Source organism: Cupressus sempervirens, chromosome 8 (assembly GCF_028749045.1).
Source record: "Cupressus sempervirens isolate cs-2001-9-10 chromosome 8, ASM2874904v1, whole genome shotgun sequence".
Lineage (NCBI taxonomy): Eukaryota > Viridiplantae > Streptophyta > Pinopsida > Cupressales > Cupressaceae > Cupressus > Cupressus sempervirens.
Window position 1 is genome coordinate 8,049,959 of NC_143125.1, and position 22,774 is coordinate 8,072,732.

Here is a 22,774-nt window from a genome sequence, read left to right on the forward strand (position 1 = left end):
TTTTCTAAATTTCTTTCAAAACTTTTCCATTCAGAAAATGGTTAATACTGCTACTGCATATAACTTGTATGTTCATATTAACTTTTCTAAATTTCTAAATTATTTAGCTTTAAAACTTTTTTCCATTCAGAAAATGGTTATAATACTGCATATAACTTGTATGTTCATATTAACTTTTCTAAATTTCTAAATTAATAGTTATAATACTGCATATAACTTGTATGTTCATATTAACTTTTCTAAATTTCTAAATTATTTAGCTTTAAAACTTTTCCATTCAGAAAATGGTTCATGACCGACTTAAATTGAATGGAAGGGATGGTGTGTATATAAGTAAAGAGTTAAGGGATGGTGTGTGTATATAAGTTATGTACTAACCTTTTTACTTTATTTTCTATTTTTAACATTTATATGTTTTAAAATGTCTAATTTTAAAAAGTAAGGTTTTTTTTCCAAGGAGTTTAGTTTGATTGAAGCAATGAATTCTTTGTGGAATTCTAAATTGTGACTCGTGGTATTCCATTAATTCTATTTGTCCTATTGTAAAAAGTCAATTTATGTTGCATCTCTTGATCTTCCAATTTTTATTTATAGTGTGACTGCTCTAAAGAGCTCAATAAGCTTATAAGTCTCATCATGATGTTTGAACGAATATAAGGTTTGTAAATAATCTTTAAGAATAATAAAAATTAACTTTTTTCTTGCAAATTTCCTTCAAAAATAATCCAACTTTTAAACTTTTTTCTATTTAAATGATTTTTTAATTTCAACTGTGTCAAACTCATTGACCCATATTTCACAATTATTAGGACTATACTCTACTCAGTTCTCTACAAAATAACATAAATAGGTTGGCATGCCATGAGTGCAGATATATTGAGAAAATATCAATGTTAAAAGTGACTTTTAACGGTCCAAACTTCATTAAATGCTCTGTTTTCGATGATTTTGAATGCCATACAAGTTTTTAAATGTGTGGGCTCGTAACTGTAACCCAGAGGTAAATAAAATAAAATTAAAATTTAGTTATGAAGAAGGTGAAAACTAATCTGAGAGTTTTCCAACCTCAACAATGAAAATCACCTCCCTGATATGTCATTCAATTACAATAAATACATAGTATTAGACATCTGCTGTCAAACAATTCATCAGCAGCGGGGTTAAAAACTCATGTACTGAAGCAAATAGCAACCAAATAACATACATAGGTGTGAAGTGTAAGACTCTGACCGGTTCACAGCAACATTCTTAGTATACATTATACTCCAATCTCAAATGATCTTTGTATAAGATAATCTACACAGGAAAAATAGTAAATACACAACAGAAATTGCACAAATTACCTCTACTGACCATTTTCCAATGGTTTATCCAATAACTTATCATTTAATGTATTCAGATTTTTGTAAACCTCGGAGCAAACACGAGCAAAGCCAACCATACCCTCAAACACTGCAGGTAAGCCAGTTTTAAGACTATTAAGAGACAACATTCTAGTATAATGGCAAGATTTCTTGTGTTTCTCTCTCTCCTCATCTTCTCTTTTTCTTAATACTTCCAGCTGATTTAATCTTTCTTCTATTACTGGATCCTTATTGTCTGGCCCTGTCGGTTCACTTCCATTCTCTACAAATAGTTTTTTCTCTCTGTATCTTTGATGCCATTCCTCATAAGCTCTAAGCTTTTTTACATGCTCAAGCTTGATCTCCTCATATTTTAGTTTCTGTTTTATTTCTTCTTCTTGCTGTTTGAGAATCCTGTCAACAATTGCTGCAAAGCTCTTTATTGCTTCCAGTACTACAGTTTCTGGCAATTTGTCAAGTTCACTACGCCATGCTTCTAACAGACCATGTATGGGTGGCACGACTGTCCTTTGAGGAGAGGAAACTTTCTCCTTCAAGTTGCTCTCAATAGGGACAAGGTTCAGACGTAGCCAACTATCTAGAGCATTGACATACTCTTTTTGAAACCGGACAAGTTTGCTAGACTGTGATTGCCACTCATTGACAACATTATGCAGCTGTACTGTCCTCTCGTGGTGCTGCTTGGTAGTTTCCTCTGGAGCATTTGAAATATCAATGTTCCTCAAACCAGTAACAATTTCCTGTTGCTTACAATGACACTCATACATCCTTTTCCACATTTTTGCCATCCTGAATCCAAAAGGAATGAAAAGATGAGTGATTAAATAAATGCAAAGTAGATAAAATGCTTACATGTAAACTACTTAAAACTTTTCCACTGCTCAATCATGTGCTTTGCACCTAGAAAGAACTGAGGGCTAACATGAAACCAGATCTTTACACTAGCTTTAAAAGGATTTCATGAAAAAAAAAAATCTTTTGACATGCATATTGCTTAACTTGTTTGTATTCCAAATGATACAATACAAAATTTGTAAAATTTGAGTCAAGGATCAGAATGATTCCCATATGTACTTCCCACTGAATAGATTCAAGAAAAGTTTTGAGGACAGCGTCTTCTCTAGGTGCATCTAAACAGCAGGGAAAACATCCTAGATACCCATAAATCTTTCAAGTGAAATTTTCTAGAAAGAATCCTTGAGAAAATAAAAATATCCAATACCCAACGAGATCCATAAAAGCTAAACAGCTCCTAACTATTTTACAAGAATTGCTTTTGAATTTAAGGTCTGTTCCATGGTGTTTATGATAAGCCTTCCCTCATTAGTGCAAAAGAAAAGGTAAAAAAGTTCTTAACTTGGATTTTCACAATAAAAGCTCAAAATACACAACAAAAACATATATAGTTCTTCAAATAAATCAATTGAAATCAAGTCATACTAGAAAACAAAAAGGAAGCCCAAACAGTACTTTTCCAAATGAAACGTGCAACCATAGATGTGAGTATCGCCGATTAATCGGCGATACGAGATAAAATCGCGATTTTTTGGGGCCGGCGATTTAGTCGCCCCAAAAATCGTGATTTTTTTTTGCAGATTTTTTCCAAAAAATCGCAGATTAATCGCCTAAAAAATCGCCTAAAAATCGCGATTTTTTTGCAAAAAATCGCTCGCGCCCGGCAGTCACATAAAGTGACGAAAAAACACGTTTTTTTCATTATGTTTTTACATTGCTTAGGGTGTTTTGGAGAGGAGAGGATAGAGAAGGAGTTCTTGGCAAGAAATAGGCAGAATCAAGTGCATTTGGAGGCCTTTTGATTCGATTTCTTCGTTACTAGGTAAGTGATTTGAATCTTTGTTTTTTGTTTTTGCAAGAGATTGTATTTTTTTTTCTTGCATGTAAATGGATAAAAATACATTCCTAATTAGTTAGGAATGCATTTGATGAATGTAAGCAAGATTAAATGCATTCATTTGCATTTTTTTCCATTCTAGATCGAATTTATGCTAAAAATTTGCCCTTTATAAAAAAATTTGAAACCCTAGCAGCTAGTTTGTTTGAATGTTATTTGGATTTCAATTTATTGGTGCTGTTATTGGAATGTTGCTTGAATTCTTTGTTTAACTGTTAATTTTGATCTTGTTATAATTTATTTATAGTTTTTTTTTAAAATTTGTATGTGTAGGCAACCCGCAGCAGTTTTAAATGGCAGACAAATGGCCATTGACTCCATGCCCCTCAGGCTACATTGGCACCAGGCCAAAGAATGCGAGAGATCAAGCATGGAAATATGCCTATGAAGCACCTGATGAACCAACCAAAGTGATTTGCATTCGATGTGAAAAAGTAATATCCGGGGGCATTTACCGGTTCAAATATCACATCGCAGGGATCTCAAAACATGATACAAACCCTTGTGAGAATACAACAGAAGAAATAAAAAGGTTTGCAAATGCCTTGCTCGCAGCTGGAGAGCAAAAAAAATTGCAAAGAGAGCGGAATAAATTGCATGTCAGGGCAGCCATAGCAGAGACCCAGGGCAGTTTCGTTGATGTTCAAGAGGAGGAGGCAGCCATTGAGAGCATGGCTGGCTCTTATCGTGGGCCGCGTGTCCGCAAACAGGGTGTTTTTTCTTTCACGAGTTCCACTCCCACTCCCACTCCTACACCTCCTAGCACTTCCGCACCATCAGGATCAGCAGGTGCTTCTGGGATAGGGAGCTATTTTGTGACGAGGCACACACCTGGTGCACAACCTTCATTAGAGGCCACTAGATGGAATAAGGAGGTCCATGACCAGTTGGACAATGCACTAGCAGATTTCTGGGTTTTCAACAACCTTCCTATTAGTGTTGTTGACAGTCCCTATTGGGAGGCTTTGGCCACAGGGTTGACAGTTGCAGGAAAGGGGTACAAGTCCCCTTCTCGTTTTGTGTTGGGTGGCAGGTAAGCGAATAATTTTATTACACTCGATTTCCTTTTAATTTTTAACTTTTTACTTAGTTCTAAATTTTAATTAATTTATCTAGAAATTAGAATGTTGATTACTAAAGTCTAAATCAATTTTAAATTACTAAGAATCTAAGACATAACTAAATTTTGTTTTTGTAGGCTTATTGGAAATGCTGTTGAGAGGGCCAAAGCATTTGTTGAGGAACAGAAACAAGAATGGACAAAATTTGGTTGCACCATTCTTTCTGACGGGTGGACGGATGGGAAGAGCAGGACCATAATTAATTTTTTGGCCTGCTGTAATGATAATGTGGTGTTCCTGAAATCAATCGATGCCTCCAACAAGGTAAAAAATGCTCAGACATTAGCATTGATGTTGGAGAATATGGTCTTAGAGATTGGCATTGAAAATGTGGTGCAAATCATCACAGACAATGCTGCTGCATATGTATCAGCAGGTAAACCGTAATTTTATGTTGCATGTGCATTGTGAATTTCACAACAAGAATTTTTAATAGTTTGATATATTTGAAAAGTTGGAAACTAATTAGTATTTGCTTTTACAATTGGCAGGAAAACTCCTACAGCAGAGGCACCCCACTCTCTCTTGGACCCCGTGTGCAGCACATGTCCTTGACCTTCTTTTGGAGGACATGGGCAAACTTGAGTGGGTCACTCCAATTGTGGAGGATGCAAGGCGGGTGACAAAATACATATACAATCACCCATGGGTCCTTAGCCTGATGAGAGAGCACACTGATGGCAAAGAAATTGTCAGGCCTGCCGTCACAAGGTTTGCAACGATTTTTTTGACATTGCAAAGCATTCTCGATAATTTGGCTTCTTTGAAGCAAATGTTTGTTTCCAAAAAATGGCTTGCTTCCACATTTTCAAAGAAGAGTGAAGGAGAGAATGTTGTGCGGATTGTGTTTGATAAATATTTTGAAGATAAGGCTGATGAAATAGTAAAGGTAACTACAAAACTTTAAGTTTTAGTTTGCACTTTACAACTTTATAACATACTAAGTTTGTAACTCAAGTAAATAATAATTTTGTAACTTGTCAACTAATTTCAAATTTATATTGCAGGTGTCTGAGCCTTTAGTCAGAGTTTTGCGTTTGGTTGATGGAGACCAAACGCCAATGGGTGAACTATATGAGGCCATGGACAAGGCCAAAGAATCTGTCAAAAATTACTACAAGGGGGAAAGCATCAAATATGAACCCATTTAGCAGATCATTGATAGAAGGTGGAATAATCAGCTTCACCAACCCATTCATGCAGCAGGATATTTCCTCAACCCACGTTTTAGGTATACTGTAAGCTCATTCTTACTCAAATTTAAGTTAACAAAGACTTGAGTTCATTTTGCTTTCGTAGGGTGTTGGGTGTGTACTAAAATTGGAAGACTTATTTGTTTTTGGTTTTTGGTTTTAGGGCTGATGGTACATATGCAGATCCTGATGGAGAGGTCATCAGAGGCCTAAGTGAGTGCGTCGAAAAGATGGTAACCAGCGAGGAAACAAGAGATAAAATCATCGTTGAGCAGGAGATCTTCACTTCAGCAGGAGGCAAGGTGTTCTCCACTTCTCTCTGCAAGAGAGCAAGGCTTACACAAACCCCAGGTAATACATTTGCAAACTTCTGAATCTCAAATGCTAAATTAATATTTATGTTTCATTTTTTGTTGTCTATTAGTATTTTCTAACTTGTACAATTTTTGTGATGCAGTGGCTTGGTGGACCACTTGGGGTGCAAGCACTCCAAATCTTGCAAAATTTGCTCTCAGAATCCTATCACAGCCTTGTAGCGCATCACATTGTGAGGGCAACTGGAGTTTGTTTGAGGCCATCCACACAAAAAAGAGAAACAGATTGTCCCAAAAGAGGATGAATGACATGGTCTATGTGCAATATAATCTTAAATTGCGCATGAAAAAGGCGCAACAAGATCCGCCTGGGCCAATCGATTTGGATGAGATAGATCCTTATTATGATTGGACGGCACAAGAGCAGGCTCCCTTATTTACACAGGAGGACATCTCCAATTTGGAGAGGGAGGCCGCGGAGGAGGCTGCGAAGGAGGAAGGGGGTGGAACTGGATATGACATCGATTTGGATGACATCGAGGAGGGCGATGATGAGGATGATGACATTGAGCTTACTGCAGAGGACCTTGACATCTTGCGCGCAGCGAATGTGGAGATACCGACATCTAGTTCTATAGCTACACCATCTCCTGCATTGGCACAGACACAGACACGGGCACAAACCCTGTGGGGTTCTAGTTCTAGAGCTTTACCCTCTCCCGCACTCGCTAGTAAAGTGACTGGGAAGAGGAAGATGTAGTCCTGTATTTGACATTTGTACTTATTTGTAGTCATGTTGATGTGCTTATTTGAACTCTTTACATTTGACACTTTATTTATGAGAATACTTCTCATGTGTTGTGAACTTGTTAGTTGTTAGTAATTTACAACTTGTCACTACTTACTTGTTAGTAATTTACCAATTAATAACTCTTTTTGCATTGATATATATCTAAACATGATTGTTTCTTATGTATTGTTAGTAATTAAGTCATTAGATGCAAAAAAAACATTGAATTCTGTAAAAAAATCGCATTTTTTTATTAAAATTTAGTGGTTTTTTAGTTCCCGATTTTTTCCCGATTTTTCCCGATTTTTCCCGATTAAACTTTTTCAGGCCTAGGCGATTAATCTCCTCAGGCGATTTTTACATCTATGCGTGCAACTATGAACTCGGATTTCCCTTCAAGAAGATTAAAGCAAGATAACATCCAAGGAGAAAATTTCCAAGGATAAAGAAGACGTTAATGAAGATGAAGCAATTTGGCAATATGAAACATCACATTTAGTCAAAAGCCTTAAACATTTAGATAAAAGCCTTAAAGATGTTTGAGCATCAAGAAATGTCTTTTCTCTATGATAAATGATGATGTTTACAAGATTAATAACAAGCTGATGTGGCACCTACGTATCCCCAACCAATCATAATTCCAAGGGAACATGTCCAAGATCATCTAACCCAACCCATTTGTAATCAATTTTGTCACTGGTTCAAATTTAAAAAATACATGTACTTAAAGATTTGTAATTTCCTCATTGGATGGCATTTAATTTATGTAGGTCATAGTTGTAACTATCCCAATCAAGGTTTTCTTTGAATTATAAGTGACAGCTGTAACTACCCCATTCAGGAATTTCTTTGAATCATCTTGGCCATTCATTTAGAACTAAGTCACCGATCCTTGTTCAGATTCAGATTCCAATTCAGGCTCTCTGCAACAACAAAAAAAATTGACCGGGTTCTAGTACTGCAGGAATATATTAGAATAGTTTTAGAATCCTAAGTCGCTAAATTTAACTCATTCCTCTACAACCTTACTTAATGGTCATTTAGTCTTTCTTTACAGTTTTTTTTCTATTAAGTCTATTTTTAGACTACGCTATAATTAGTGTTTGTAAACTCTATTTCAGAGTCCATTGTTAATGCAATATTCAATTCTGTTTCTTCGGATCATTCAGCTTCCAACAATTTCATGGTATGAGTGTGTCTGAGTATGAGCTCGGGATTTTGGAAGTTTTCAATATTTGTTTGAACTTTTTGAAAGTTTCCACTGTGATCAGATGTTTACTGCAACTCCATGTGCATCTGATATTTTTTAGACACTGGTTGCAGGTTTTTGAAGTCGCAATAAACAGTGGTCCCATCTGTGTATTTTTCAGCTACATATTTTTAGAAATTTTTGGTAGTCTGAAATTACAATTTTTTCCTGGTCCATGCCACATCCGTAATTTCCCTGCACTTGTTTTTGGCAATTATTGGCAGCCAGCTGTGTTTGGAAAGAAAAATATTCGAACATATGTTCGTGACATTTTCTGCAAGGCCCGCAACTTCCAGCTATGCAAGCATCTTCTGAAAAAAATTGGTATTTTTCCGGCACTAAACAATTACTGAGTGGAGTTAGAAGATTCTCAAACTTTTGGCGATTAGGAAAAGTTGTTTTTATCGGTAGAAAATACTTAAGCCCATTCGTGATTTTTGCATGTCATCTGTTTTGGTAAATTTATTGACATTTTCTGTCTGCAAACAACCCACAACCTGGCAGCCAGCAGTGACCTGGCCGTCAGCACAGTGCCTTCAGGCCAATTATTTTCAGCGACTGTCTTTTTTCTACCCCGCCCTGCATGTACCCGAGTTTTTATCTTGAGACTCTCTTTGGCAATTTTTGCTTTCGTCTGCTTTCTGCAACTTCCTCATATCTTCACCGCATTTCTCTCAAGACTGCGTCTTTGTCTGCAAGCAGCGATTTTTCCTGAGACATTTTTTGCAATTTTCTGCATTCAAAACCTACTCCAAAAATTTAGGGCCCGTTTGGTGAGCAGAATAGGAATACGTATTCCAAAAATTGTGAATTCCTTGTTTGGATACACCAAAACGGGATTGGAATACAAAGCAAAAATGGAGTACATATTCCATTTTTGGCCCAAAAATGGGGTTTTGCAATTCCACCAAAATAGGTGGTATTGGAATACGTATTCCTATTCCATTTTTTTTTATTTTAGAAAACATAAATTTTCGGGTCCGCGAATTCCCATCAAATATTGGCTGAACCAAACGGAGAACAGGAATACGTTCTATTCCAGAATACGTATTCCTATTCCGCTCACCAAACGGGCCCTTAACAGTTTCTGTTTCTGGGTTTCCAGTTTTTTTTTTAGATTTTTTTGTAATCTGGGTTTATCAATGTTTTCTGATCAGCTCAAATTATGGGAGTGTTTTAATAATCTTTTCCTCAAAAAATTATCTGCTGGGTTTTCTTCAAAAAAAAACAAATTAAAAGAATTCAGTTGGGTTTTTTACTGTTTTTTCTCAAAAACAGAGTTCCGTTTTCTCTAATCGGTATCTACATTTCTATTTGGTTTTGATTGATTTTCACCTCTAAAATCATGTTTGGTTTTAGTCAATTTTCCGCCTCAAAAATCGTTTCTGGTTTCTGTAATATGCAAAGTTCACATGGGATGTTATTTCAGGTTGTGATGTTGCTATCAGGACTTAACTGTGTGATTTTGAGTCAAACTCATTGACCCATGTTTCATGAGTAGTGATTCAACATGAATCCATCTCTCATGAGAATAAATGGAACACTTAGCACTCATTGGATCTAGGTGATGCTCATAGGGGTGAAGCACCGAGACTTCCCGGGAGGTCACCCATCCCAGTACTACTCCAACCTAAGCGCACTTAGCTACAAAGTTTCCTCCATAGTTAAACCCAAAGCTTGCAACCCCATTTGCAAAACCTTCACCAAGTTTTGTGCCTTATGAACCATTCATTAGAAAGCCCCTTAAGCTCATCAATTGATGAGTACTACTGGGATGGGTGACCTCCCGAGAAGTCCCGGTGCTTCACCCCTGTGAGCATCACCTAGATCCAATGAATGCTAAATGTTCCATTTATTCTCATGAGAGATGGATTCATGTTGAATCACTACTCATGAAACATGGGTCAATGAGTTTGACTCAAAATCACATAGTTAAATCCTGATAGCAACATCACAATTTGACTTGCTGTGGAAATTATCTCCTACTTATCAATTGATGAGCTTAAGGGGCTTTCTAATGAATGGTTCATAAGGCACAACACTTGGTGAAGGTTTTGGAAATGGGGTTGCAAGCTTTGGGTTTAACTATGGAGGAAACTCTATAGCTAAGCGCGCTCAGGCTGGAGTAGTATTGGGATGGGTGACCTCCCGAGAAGTCTCGGTGCTTCACCCCTGTCAGCATCATCTAGATCCAATGAGTGCTAAGTGTTCCATTTATTCTCATGAGAGATGGATTCATGTTGAATCACTACTCGTCAAACATGGGTCGATGAGTTTGACTCAAAATCACACAGTTAAATCCTAATAGCAACATCACAATTTGACTTGTTGTGGAAATTATCTCCTGCTTATCAATTGATCAGCTTAAGGGGCTTTCTAATGAATAGTTCATAAGGCACAACACTTGGTGAAGGTTTTGCAAATGGGGTTGCAAGCTTTGGGTTTAACTATGGAGGAAACTTTGTAGCTAAGCGCGCTCAGGCTGGAGTAGTACTGGGATGGGTGACCTCCCGGGAAGTCTCGGTGCTTCACCCCTGTGAGCATCACCTAGATCCAATCAGTGCTAAGTGTTCCATTTATTCTCATGAGAGATGGATTCATGTTGAATCACTACTCGTGAAACATGGGTCAATGAGTTTGACTCAAAATCACACAGTTAAATCCTGATAGCAACATCACAATTTGACTTGCTGTGGAAATTATCTCCTACTTATCAATTGATGAGCTTAAGGGGCTTTCTAATGAATGGTTCATAAGGCACAACACTTGGTGAAGGTTTTGCAAATGGGGTTGCAAGCTTTGGGTTTAACTATGGAGGAAACTCTGTAGCTAAGCGTGCTCAGGCTGGAGTAGTACTGGGATGGGTGACCTCCCGGGAAGTCTCGGTGCTTCACCCCTATGAGCATCACCTAGATCCATTGAGTGCTAAGTGTTCCACTTATTCTCATGAGAGATGGATTCATGTTGAATCACTACTCATGAAACATGGGTCAATGAGTTTGACTCAAAATCACACAGTTAAATCCTGATAGCAACATCACAATTTGACTTGCTGTGGAAATTATCTCCTACTTATCAATTGATGAGCTTAAGGGGTTTTCTAATGAATGGTTCATAAGGCACAACACTTGGTGAAGGTTTTGCAAATGGGGTTACAAGCTTTGGGTTTAACTATGGAGGAAACTCTGTAGCTAAGCGCGCTCAGGTTGGGGTAGTACTGGGATGGGTGACCTCCCAAGAAGTCCTGGTGCTTCACCCCTGTGAGCATCACCTAGATCCAATGAGTGCTAAGTGTTCCATTTATTCTCATGAGAGATGGATTCATGTTGAATCACTACTCATGAAACATGGGTCAATGAGTTTGACTCAAAATCACACAGTTAAATCCTGATAGCAACATCACAACTTGACTTGCTGTGGAAATTATCTCCTACTTATCAATTGATGAGCTTAAAGGGCTTTCTAATGAATGGTTCATAAGGCACAACACTTGGTGAAGGTTTTGCAAATGAGGTTGCAAGCTTTGGGTTTAACTATGGAGGAAACTCTGTAGCTAAGTGCGCTCAGGCTGGAGTAGTACTGGGATGGGTGACCTCCCGGGAAGTCCCTGTGCTTCACCCCTGTGAGCATCACCTAGATCCAATGAGTGCTAAGTGTTCCATTTATTGTCATGAGATTTGATTCATGTTGAATCACTACTCATGAAACATGGGTCAATGAGGTTGACTCAAAATCACACAGTTAAATCCTGATAGCAACATCACAATTTGACTTGCTATGGAAATTATCTCCTACTTATCATGTTATTTCAGGGTTTTTACTATTTTTCCCTCAAAAATACAACACTTTCTACTCTTCAAATAGGATACTTGGTATTTCATTCTATATTCGCAAGTGTCATAAAAAACAAATTAGGGAGTGGTATACAAAATTTCTAAAATGATGCATCTATTCCTTGTGAAGATTGAATGACGCATCTAACATAGCTAATTTGTTCTTTGACAAGATAGTTTTGATGCATGGGTTGTTGAGCAACATGACATTAAAACCAAAGATCCCACAATCACAGTGATTCAGGTGATCTTACGAGTCGAGTCAAGTAATCCGAGTAATGGTGACTCGGTAACTCATATTGGCAAGTAATCGCTATAAATCACCAAGTTAGGCGATATGCCAAAAATCGCCTGGAATCATCACAACTCAATGGCATTATTCAGTTACACGGCTGAGTAATTCGGCCATCATTGTTGGTAGTTCAACTCTATCAAGGGTCTATTGAATGTTCAACTTTATCGCTGACGTCTACTTGCCAAAGAGTAGGGTGATGAGTTGAATTGACTTGTGTCTATTGCTATAAGGATGATTCCACGCATGAGCCCTTCCAATTTATTGTACGAGTAGCATGATGAGTTGAATTGACTTGTGTCTATTGATATAAGGATGATTCCACGCATGAGCCCTTCCAATTTATTGTACACATTCCTCAACCACGCATGAGCCCAACATGTCACGCACTGTGTTATTTTACCACCAGGTATATCTGTTTGAATATATTAGCCCATGTCTTTCTCAGTCTATTTGTAACGCTTCCTCATGGTCGAGTTGATGTACCCTCAGTGCGTTGTCACTAATTTGGAATAATAATATTTTATTCCTATCTATGAATGATGCACACATACATGACAAGTTCAAAGGTTAGTTGCAACCATATATTCTCAATGACATACGATTCAAAGTTTTATCAGAGGGCTTAAAATAATATATTACTCCCGTGATCCTTGTTGCTCCATATGTTAGCTTCTATTTGATACTCATAGTGTTTTTAAGTTATATTCAATAAAGGGTGCATGAAATTAGTTTTCAATCATTAAAATCTCTAAAAAATTTAAGGGTTTTTTCATTTTGCCAAGTCATAGCCGAGTCACGAGTTGGATCGACCTTGTTGAGTTCGAGTTTGTGAGCTATGATTAAAACACAAGACAGATTTAGTATTTTCAAATGCACCTTGTGGGAAATGTTGGGTACACAACTCAACTATACATATCTAATGTGAGCAAACAAACAAATAAAGGTTATCAAAGTCTTGGATATCTACTCAAATATTTGGTACGAGAGAAGTGTAGTGAGTGTGAATGTGTTAGTGCAAGCGGAGTTTGCATACAATTGTCAACAAACAAATTGTCAAGATACCATTTCAAATGGTATTGACACATCTTTGTGAGGTGTCACAAATCTATCAAGTAGAGGCCAAGGAAGTACATGAGGGGAAAATCTAAGGACTTCACACGACATTTAAAGGAGATTCTTGCACAATTCAAGAAGCAGCTAGAGGTGAGCAATGCAACATATTAGTGGTTTACAAATGACTGTCGAAAAGAGGAGGGTTACTTAGAGAGCAAGTTGCCTATATACTAAAAGAAATATATTTACCACTTGTTGCCATCAAACCATGATTGGTACTTCCTACATGGCAATCAATCAAAGTCACAAGTTATTTCTCTTTTTTATCACATAATAATCTATAGCACACAATAACACTGGAAATCAGATCTATTATTAAGTAATGTTGTGAAAAGAATGACCTGCAAATTGATGCTTTGCATTTGAAAGGATATATAAGGACACTTAATATGCTTCTGTAAGGATCTACACAATAAGTCATCCTACAAGGACTCAGAGTGTTGGATTACATCCAAAACTCCCCTTTCAACTGATTATGGTATAGCTCAATTACATCTCTCCCCTACTCAACACAACCCTTCAACAACAAAATTCATGATTTGGAGAAGATTCCTTTATATTCATATAAATCTCCATGATGATTCATTCTAATCCCTTTACTACCCCAACAACTACAGGCTCATCACGATTAAGCATACATTTGCCATGTTGAATACTGTCTTATCTACGGAGCTTGATTGTCAACACTGTCGGGCTAGGGGGCAAGCCAGTTTTTGTAATGATTTTCAAACCATGCACCATATCCTGACTCTGTGGACTATCATTGAGGAGGCTTGACAGTTCTTGGCGAAATTCTATTGTTGTTTTGTAGACTTTTGCGAAGCCTTTGATTCTATACCTCAAACGGCTCTCTTCTAGAGACTTAGGGAAATTGGGATCTCCAAGATTGACACCTATCATGAGGTGATATGAGAGGGTTGTAGGCAAGTTCAAGACTCCGCAGGGATTCTAAGACCCTATTTATAGCACCATCAAGGTGAAGCAGGGCTACTCTCTCTCCCCTACTCTTTATGGTATCTACATTGAAGAGCTTGAGGCTTTCCTTCAAGACTTCTTGTTCCTTGACAATGGTTGCTACTTACGCTAGGTTTTGATCTCCATTTTATTATTTGTCAACAATGTGATTCTTTTGGCTTCCTCCCTAGAGGAGCTCTGATAGCTTCTTGATGGGTTGGCCTCCTTTTGTGACTTGCAATGATTGGTTGTGAACCTAGGCAAGACCTCGGTGATGGTCGTCAATTGCTTGAAGAACTCACATTTCCACTTCCGCTTTCAAGACGAGGAGACTGAGATCACATCATCCTATAATTACCTACAGATTAAGTTCTTTGGGCTCTGTTTCAACTTGAGACCTGTCATGCAGCCCCGAGTTAATAAGGACCTTTGTTCCTTGGCTATAGTTGAGAGACAGTGCTTCAGACATCACTTCTAGGATACCACGACCAAGATGTCCCTCTTGGACTCCTTGGTCAAACTGACAATTCTCTACAACTCTATCGTGTAGACAACTCTATTGTGCAGGGGCTCTCTCTCCCAGAGTTCAATTGAGCTTTGGTCGAATAAGTCCAGGACCTCGATCTTCAGTGCATTAACATGTCATCGGTCCACTCCCCACAGTGTCATCTTGGCCAAGTTTGGGGCTCGTCCTTTTAAGCTCGAGAGCATCTTTGATTTGGTTTGGTTTCTGCATGGACTTTGGATTTTTGCAGACTTTACTGAGAGTCGTCACAAATATATTTGGTTTGGTTTCTGCATCGACTTTGGAGTTTTGCGGATTTTACTGAGAGTCGTCACAGATATATTTGGTTTGGTTTCTGCACCGACTTTGGTGTTTTCCGGACTTTACTAAGAGTCGTCACAAATATTCTTACCTAGCCTATTGCTCTTTTGACGTGGTGGCGGGTTTTGATCCTATTGGCAAAGCTCGTTGCAATTTTGCCAAGATCACTTCTCATCTTAGCTCTATTAGGACCAAGATGGACTGCCTTCTTGAAAAGTGCACGATTATACTAAAAGAAAACATTAGAGACTTTACTCAGGGTCGTCACAAATATTCTTACCTGGGCTATTGCTCTTTTGAAGTGGTGCCAAGTTCTAATCCCTTTGGAAGAGCTCATTGTCGATTTGCCTAGATTACTTCTCATCTTAATTCGATAAGGATCGAGATGGACTGCCTTCTTGAAGAGCACACGATTACACTACGAGAAGGGGGTTAATTAATATTATAACCTTGTAAATTTAAAACTTTAATCCAAACAATAACTTCAATTGCTGAAATAAACAATTGTGCATATGAACACAACACAATGTTTATGTGGAAACCCAATGCGGGAAAAAACCACGGCAAATAATTGCTTTATGTATAAATTTGTTCTTTTAGAATGTTTTGTAGGCTCCAACCTACCAGAGGCTCCAACCCCTATGTTTATGAGCATCGACTCACTGGAAGCTCCAACTCCCACACTTCACAACCACCGACCTACTGTAAGCACCAACCACCACTATTGTCTTCGTAAGCAACAACCCACAACACACAATTTGTTATTCAACCTTATCACGTTGCTTACTCAATTGATGATGGATGTCTCGAGCACACAATTCCTCTTTTAATCTGTATAGACCCTCTAACTTCAGCACACAAATTTCTTGTATTTTATCTCCGAAGTCAGCCTCTAAACACACACACACACACACAAATATATTAGATTTTCAATCTGACTATATATTCCTTTTTAATCTTTTCACATATTCTTCATTCCATATTCCTCTTCTTCATGTACACTTCACACTTACCTTTTTTATTTATTTTACACTGCTCAACAAATTTCTCTTTCTTCTACTATTTAAATATACTCTTTACTACCTCTTCTTTTTCTTCTTACTATCACCCCTTGCTTTTCGTAAATGATACACTCCTTATTTATATTTTATCATATAAAGGAATGTGACTTCGCAAAGTCAAAAGTCATGTCTCTTCCTTTATATCCAATGACTCTTCATCAATAATTTCCATAATTATCTTTAACTTTAACAAAACATTTTAAATCTGCCCATTAAATATGATATTGCTGCTATTTTCTCTGTATTACAGACGGTTTATGAGGCATATAGTTTAGTACTGTTGGTTTTTATTCTTTCCAAATCACTGTTTGCATTAGCCGCACAACCTGCACACTCCATCTGACGTGGGATGCCCCTTTCTTTAGTCTGAAATATTAAATCATTTCGCCGTCTTATGAAGTTTAGTTATTGATTTCTTTAATCGTTGATCTTCATTTGATCCATAGTTTATAGTGTCGAACAAATATTAAGGTAAATATTGTCTCCACAGTTGATGTCAACTATTGGTTATTGCTGTAAAACTCCAACGCACTGACCAATGCTCTGGATTCCTTTTCTATACTTCTCCAGCAATCCCTAATTGCCGCTGGTTTGATATTTCTTTGTATTGCTTAATATCACTGCATATTGTTCTTTGTCGTGTTTTTCATGCTGACAGGATTGTCACTGTGGCACTTATCCCTGCCATAACACACACAAGTCTCCGTTCTTTAATATCACTCATAATAAATACTCTTTTATTCGCTGCAAGGACCACCCTCATTGTTTTTGGCTTCATGATGATTAATTAACTCCACCGTTTCTTATGAGTGTTTCTTGTTACAGACTTCTGACTTCATCGTATAGGAAAGATTGCCGTTTGGATGGCGTGGCAGATAGATCCCAGTTGCATTAAATTAATCTTCAATATCATGTGGTTTTCCAAATATCCATTGCTTCCATAGTACAATTGTTGATTGTATGTTAGTTGCTATTGATGCCACACTGTTCAGCTCATGACCACTGCTCTGTATCATCTTCTTATTACTGTCCTTACCCGTGTGCTATACATTCATATTTAAAGAGTTTCTTATGTATAAGAATTTCTCATATATATATATATATATATATATATATATATATATATTATCATTCCATATATATCTTCATACAGTAGCTAGTTTGCATCAAGGTATAGGCACGAATGTTTCTTCAATAATAGCTTTGACGTGGTTCAGATCTTTTTCTCACTTTGACATGAAAAGCCTTCTGTAAACATCAACATAAACATTGTCTTCACTCTTGACATGACATGATCTTCTTCTACTATAGATTACATGTTAATAGTCTCTCATTTTAATCGCTCAATTTGTTAATGCTATTAAGTCTTTCCAAGTGCCGAGCTTGGTTTTACCCATTTTCTTTTTACCTAACTTATATCCATAATTCTTTCAGACCTCTGACATTGATGATGCTTTCAGTTCATTCATGCTCATGAAATCCTTTGACATCAATGACAATACTTCTATCACTTCCCCCCTTCCAGTTCTCTTTGGATGCCCCCGTTCACCTCTTTCCCTCTGAACAAGAGTTGAACGAACCCATTAGGGCCAACATCTACAAACAGCATATTATCACGACATGGAATAAACCTTTGGGGGGCCTCCGCCCAAGGATGGCTTTCTATGCTAAGCACTACATGGGCATCCAAGATAGGGTTATTGTGCGCCCTTGGTACCTCAGTCACTGCTGGACTCATGCAACAATATCCCCTTTTCCACAGTGAAGTTGATAATAAACAATCACTTAAAAATAACAAAATATATATACAGATATAAATCTAATATAAACTAGATTTTAATATATCAAAATGGAAGATTACATACAATGGCATAATCTATATTTAAATATAAGATATAAAAATACTAATAATATCGTTTAAAATCAATAAACAAACTAAAAATAATTGATAAACAATTATGAGAATAACTATACACTTTTATTATATCTATAATATAAACATTAAATGTAATCATATATTTGATTATAAGATATAATAAATAATATATTTACTTAATTCAATATAATATATATATAAATATAACCAATATCCAGCCGACAAAAGGTTGCAGCGTTAAAAGCCCACGATCTTTCCCATCATCGGGTATATAGTTTAGAGTGGATGCAAAAAGAAAAAGAAGGAAACATGAGTGATTTTTAATAAAGGAAAGACCCCAAGCTGATCGCTGCATATGGGAAATGAGGTGGCATTGTATCCCCCATTTATATGTCACCACCTTAATACGTAAATAGTATAAGAGATGGAAACAAAGAGGGGGTGATTTTAAATAAAATAGTTCATATTGGAGCAGCAATAAATATTCAGTGTGTTTTTAAATAAGAGCAGAAAATAAATATAAAATAAAGTAAAATGTAGTAAGATAATTCTTTACTAAGGCATAAAACATAATAAAGTAAATAATAAGATGTAATGCAGCAAAAAGGGTATGGAATAAGGGATAATGATATAAAAGGAATTCTAAGATATAAATTAGTAGTAAGATAAGTTTGCCATCATTTCAATAATATTGTATTACAAGGGATTTGGATGAGATTTTTATTGATAGAGAATTACAAACTAAATAACCAAAGTTTAATAAGGGAAAATAGTATTACAAGAAATAAGTTTTTGGTTGAGCATAGAGGGGGATATAAAAAAGAAACAAAAAAAGTACATGTTAATTTAAGAACTATTTTGACATTATTTTTCTACATGTTTATAAGACCCTCACAATATTCCAAACACTAAAGTAAGAACCAAAAGAAAATTATAGGTGGCTCACAAGAGGAGACGTTACAAGTGATATCAAAGCATTATCTTGCCATCCTAGAGGATGAAGTCCTTGTACAAAAATTATTCATGATGTAGAGAGATAAAGAATAATTTAGTCATAAAGCATTTGTACAATTACATCTTAAGGACATAAATTGGATTTAAATGTGGTTATATAATAAGGCTCATATAATCTTTAGTAACAAATTGGAAGGAGAACTAAAGGCAGTTAATAGTAGATTCTGCTGGTCCATGCTTTTGAACTTGATTATAGGAGAGAAATATGTATCAAGGTGGATGATCCTAAAGGGATATTGACAGAGGCCTTAGGATGAGATAAAGTCAATCCTAAAGATCCAATAGAGATGGATAGTCCTAAAGGGATAAGCATAGAGGCCTGGGATGAAATTAAGTCTCTGCTAAGGATTATAAAGAGGGATACTCCTAAAGGGATATCCAAAGAGGCCTAGGATGAGATAAAGTCTCTCTTAAGAATTCTAGAAGGGATGGTCCTTAAGGGATATCCCCAAAGGCTTTGGGTAGGATAAAGTCTCCCCTGAGGTTTATAAATGCATACTAAAAAGGGTATCCATAAGATTTGGGAAGAGATGAAGTCTCTACTAAAGATTATAAGGATTACCCATTTGGACTTTACAAGGATCAACTCAATGCACAACTAGGAGAACAAAAATGCTACATTAAATCAAGATAAGTTTCATCTTTTGAATTTTTTTTTAGTAATTTTGAATATAATCTTCACATTTAATACATCTATGGCAGTTCTAATCTCAAGTTTAAATTTATGTTTCAAGGTTATTCAAACCTGCAAGCAAGATGATATTTGAGTTGCATAGCAAACACCAAAGTTTCAAATTTTTTGAGGACAAGCAATTTTGGGAAGGGTGAATTGTAATATCCCCTTTTCCACCATGAATTTGATAATAAATTATCACTTAAAAATAACAAAATAAATATGTAAATATAAATATAAATCTAATATAAACTAGATGTTAAAATATCACAATGGAAGAGGGCAGGGGCCCTAGCTCGGTTGGCTAAATCTTCCCAATTGCAGGGGGTTGGTGACGGGTTCTAGTCTCCCCCGTCCCCGTGGTACCGGTGGGCGTGTCGCGCCAGCGCTACCGGTCACGTTAAAAAGTTTACCCGGCGCACTGCAGTTTATAGGGGGGGCCGTGCTGCACCCGATTCCTGCAGTCTAATCAACAAAATATCACAATGGAAGATAACATACAATGGTATAATCTATATTTAAATATAAGATATAAAACTAATACCAATATCATAATAAATTAATAAACAAACTGAAAAATAATTGATAAACAATTTTAATGAGAATAACTATAAATGTTTATTATATCAATAACATAAACATTAAATGTAATCATATATTTAATTATGTGTTGATATAATTAATAATATCTTTACTTATTCAATATAATATATATAAACTAAAACCAATATCCAACCGACTAAAGATTGCAGCATTAAAAGCCCGCGACCTTTCCCATCATTGGGTATATAGTTTAGGGTGGATACAAAAATAAAAAGAAGGAAGCATGAGCAATTATTAATGAAGGAAAGACCCCAAGCTGATCACCATGTATGGGAAATGATGTGGCATTATATCCCCCAATTTATATGTCATCACCTTAATACGTAATGGGGTTGGAAAAATAGTATAAGAGATATGGAAACAAAGAGGAGGTGATTTTAAAATAAGAGTTCATATTGGATCAGCAATAAATATTCGGTGGGTTTTTAAATAAGAGCAGCAAATAAATATAAAATAAGTAAATGGAGTAAGATAATTCTTTAGTAAGGCATGAAAGATAATGAATCAAATAATAAGATGTAATGCAGCAAAAAGGGTATGGATTAAGGGATACTAATATAAAAGGAATTATAAGATATAAATGCATAGTAGTAAGATAAGTTTGCCATCATTTCAATAACATCGTATTATAAGAGATTTGGATGAGGTTTTTATTAATAGAGAATTCAAAATTAAATAACCAAAGTTTAATAAAGGAAAAGAGAATTACAAGAAATAAGATTATCAAGTTAATAGTTGAGTATAGAGGGGGATATAAAAAAGAAAGAAAGAAAACAAGAATATCATAAATTACATGTTATTACAAGTATTATTTTGAAATAATTTTTCAACACATTTATAAGTCTCACAATATTCCAAACACTAGAGTCGGAACCAAGAGCAGATCAAAGGTGGATCTCAACAAGGGACATTACACATGCCCTCCGCACTCCCATCGGTTACATTTACAAATCGATAACCAGATTGAAAGAGAGGACAGGATTTTCTACCTCTATTAACTTGGGGAGGAGGAGATCAAAGATGAAGACCCATTTTGTTTCTCCTTGCCCCGTCTACCATGAGATCAAGGGGAGGTTCTACTGCTTGTTCAAAGAGTACAAGTCCCTTTCTTCATTCTTTAGGTACAACAATCAGCAATGTCTTTCGCTTGATGTCCAAGAGGCCATGCGGCTTCGTGGTCACACTTTACAACTCCAATTCCCATCGAGACAAACTTCAAACCAGCTCGTCACCTCCTTTACTCCTAGGTCTTCTGCCTATGGGATGAAGTGGTTGCTCAACCATTCTTCAGGTGACCCCAGATGTATGAGGCCTCACGAGGATACAATCAACAACATAACCCTATCTCCAATGGTTCTCTAAGATGATCCGGGGCTCACCCTTGCCTTGAACCATATCCTTCAATTTTGGACTACTCACCTGTGAGGAGTATTTAGTCATTTCTTGTTTTGTACTTTTGCTCTCTTGTTTGTTCTTTCCCGAAACCGTTTAGTTCTCTCGTTGTTGGTTGTTGCCTTGTACGTCTTTCCGTCCCTGAGACCCTCGTGGTCTCTTTTTGGACATTTACAAATTTATCTTATCTTATCAACAAGCGACATCTACATGTTTTAGGGTATTGAAAAAAGGATATACATTTGAGCTCGCTACTCTATCCAAATTGCCCAATCGCATGGGCCACAATTGCTCTTCGCTCTCAGATCTCTCATTTCTACAACAATGTACTTTTGTGTTTTACTTTCAAATGGCAATTCCTTTTTAACTATGTTTAACAACAAATATATTATATGAAAACCAAAAGTGAAGTTATTAACCTTGTGTAGGTGTAAATAAGTATTTACTATTTACACTTTACTTAAGTTTACTTAGGTTAATGCATTATTTTATTATGTTGCATTATTTTATTATTTTATTTTGTGAGACACTTAAGAGTTTGTGTACTCTCATGAGTTGTCATGTTGACAACACAAAAGTACGCAACTCTAATTCAACACATGGTGTCTACAATAGTGGAGTTTGCATCATTCACTGAGTTGTCATGTATACAACACAGTTATTCGCACTCCCTTTTTAGCACATGTTGTCTACAACATAAATTTGTGTGTTACACCATTGTAGGCTTATCCTCTCATCATCGCACTTACTTCTGTGCTTAATGGAGGAATACCCATATCTAGTGGACATGTGCCTGGTTGTATGACTTATCATGTTGCTAACTTCTATGCATTCTAGAAGCTCTCCAGAGGCCTTTATATACAAGCACTCCTAGTGTACTTTCATATGGCATATTGAATGAATATATCGTCATTCTAATCATACTTTGTCTTTGGTCTACTGTTGTGCTTGTGTTTGAGTTCCTTGGTCTTGGGTGAATTCTGCCCTAACGCAAATTCTTACAACTTTAAATATGCAATGCGAAAGTGACAAGCATTTTCTCTAGGAGATTGAGGGAATATGCCAAGAAATGCAAGTCATTACAATAAAACATGTCAATTTTTATGAAAATTCTAAAACATTTAAATTTCAAAATTTTGCAATTTTGGTCTTCAATAACAATTTTTTGCATGTCAAACATTTGGACAGTCA

General features: G+C 36.4%; 2 protein-coding genes across 2 annotated transcripts in view; one reads left to right on the forward strand and one right to left on the reverse strand.

Moving 5' to 3' along the window:
- Positions 1 to 1,068: 1,068 nt before the first annotated feature.
- The window catches only part of LOC149541301 (protein ALTERED PHOSPHATE STARVATION RESPONSE 1-like), an 80,456-nt gene continuing 58,750 nt past the window's right edge, over positions 1,069 to 22,774 (reverse strand). Inside the window, exon 5 of the mRNA XM_089796593.1 lies at positions 1,069 to 2,153. Within this exon, the coding sequence (XP_089652719.1) occupies positions 1,346 to 2,153 (808 nt within the window). The 3' untranslated portion in view covers positions 1,069 to 1,345. The remainder of the gene's footprint in view (positions 2,154 to 22,774) is intronic.
- LOC149541302 (uncharacterized) lies at positions 3,938 to 6,180 on the forward strand. The gene is made up of 6 exons (XM_089796594.1): positions 3,938 to 4,309; positions 4,475 to 4,773; positions 4,889 to 5,286; positions 5,405 to 5,628; positions 5,754 to 5,941; positions 6,048 to 6,180. Exons 1-4 carry the CDS (start codon positions 3,948 to 3,950, stop codon positions 5,546 to 5,548), a joined length of 1,203 nt encoding a protein of 400 aa, XP_089652720.1. The 5' UTR covers positions 3,938 to 3,947; the 3' UTR covers positions 5,549 to 5,628; positions 5,754 to 5,941; positions 6,048 to 6,180.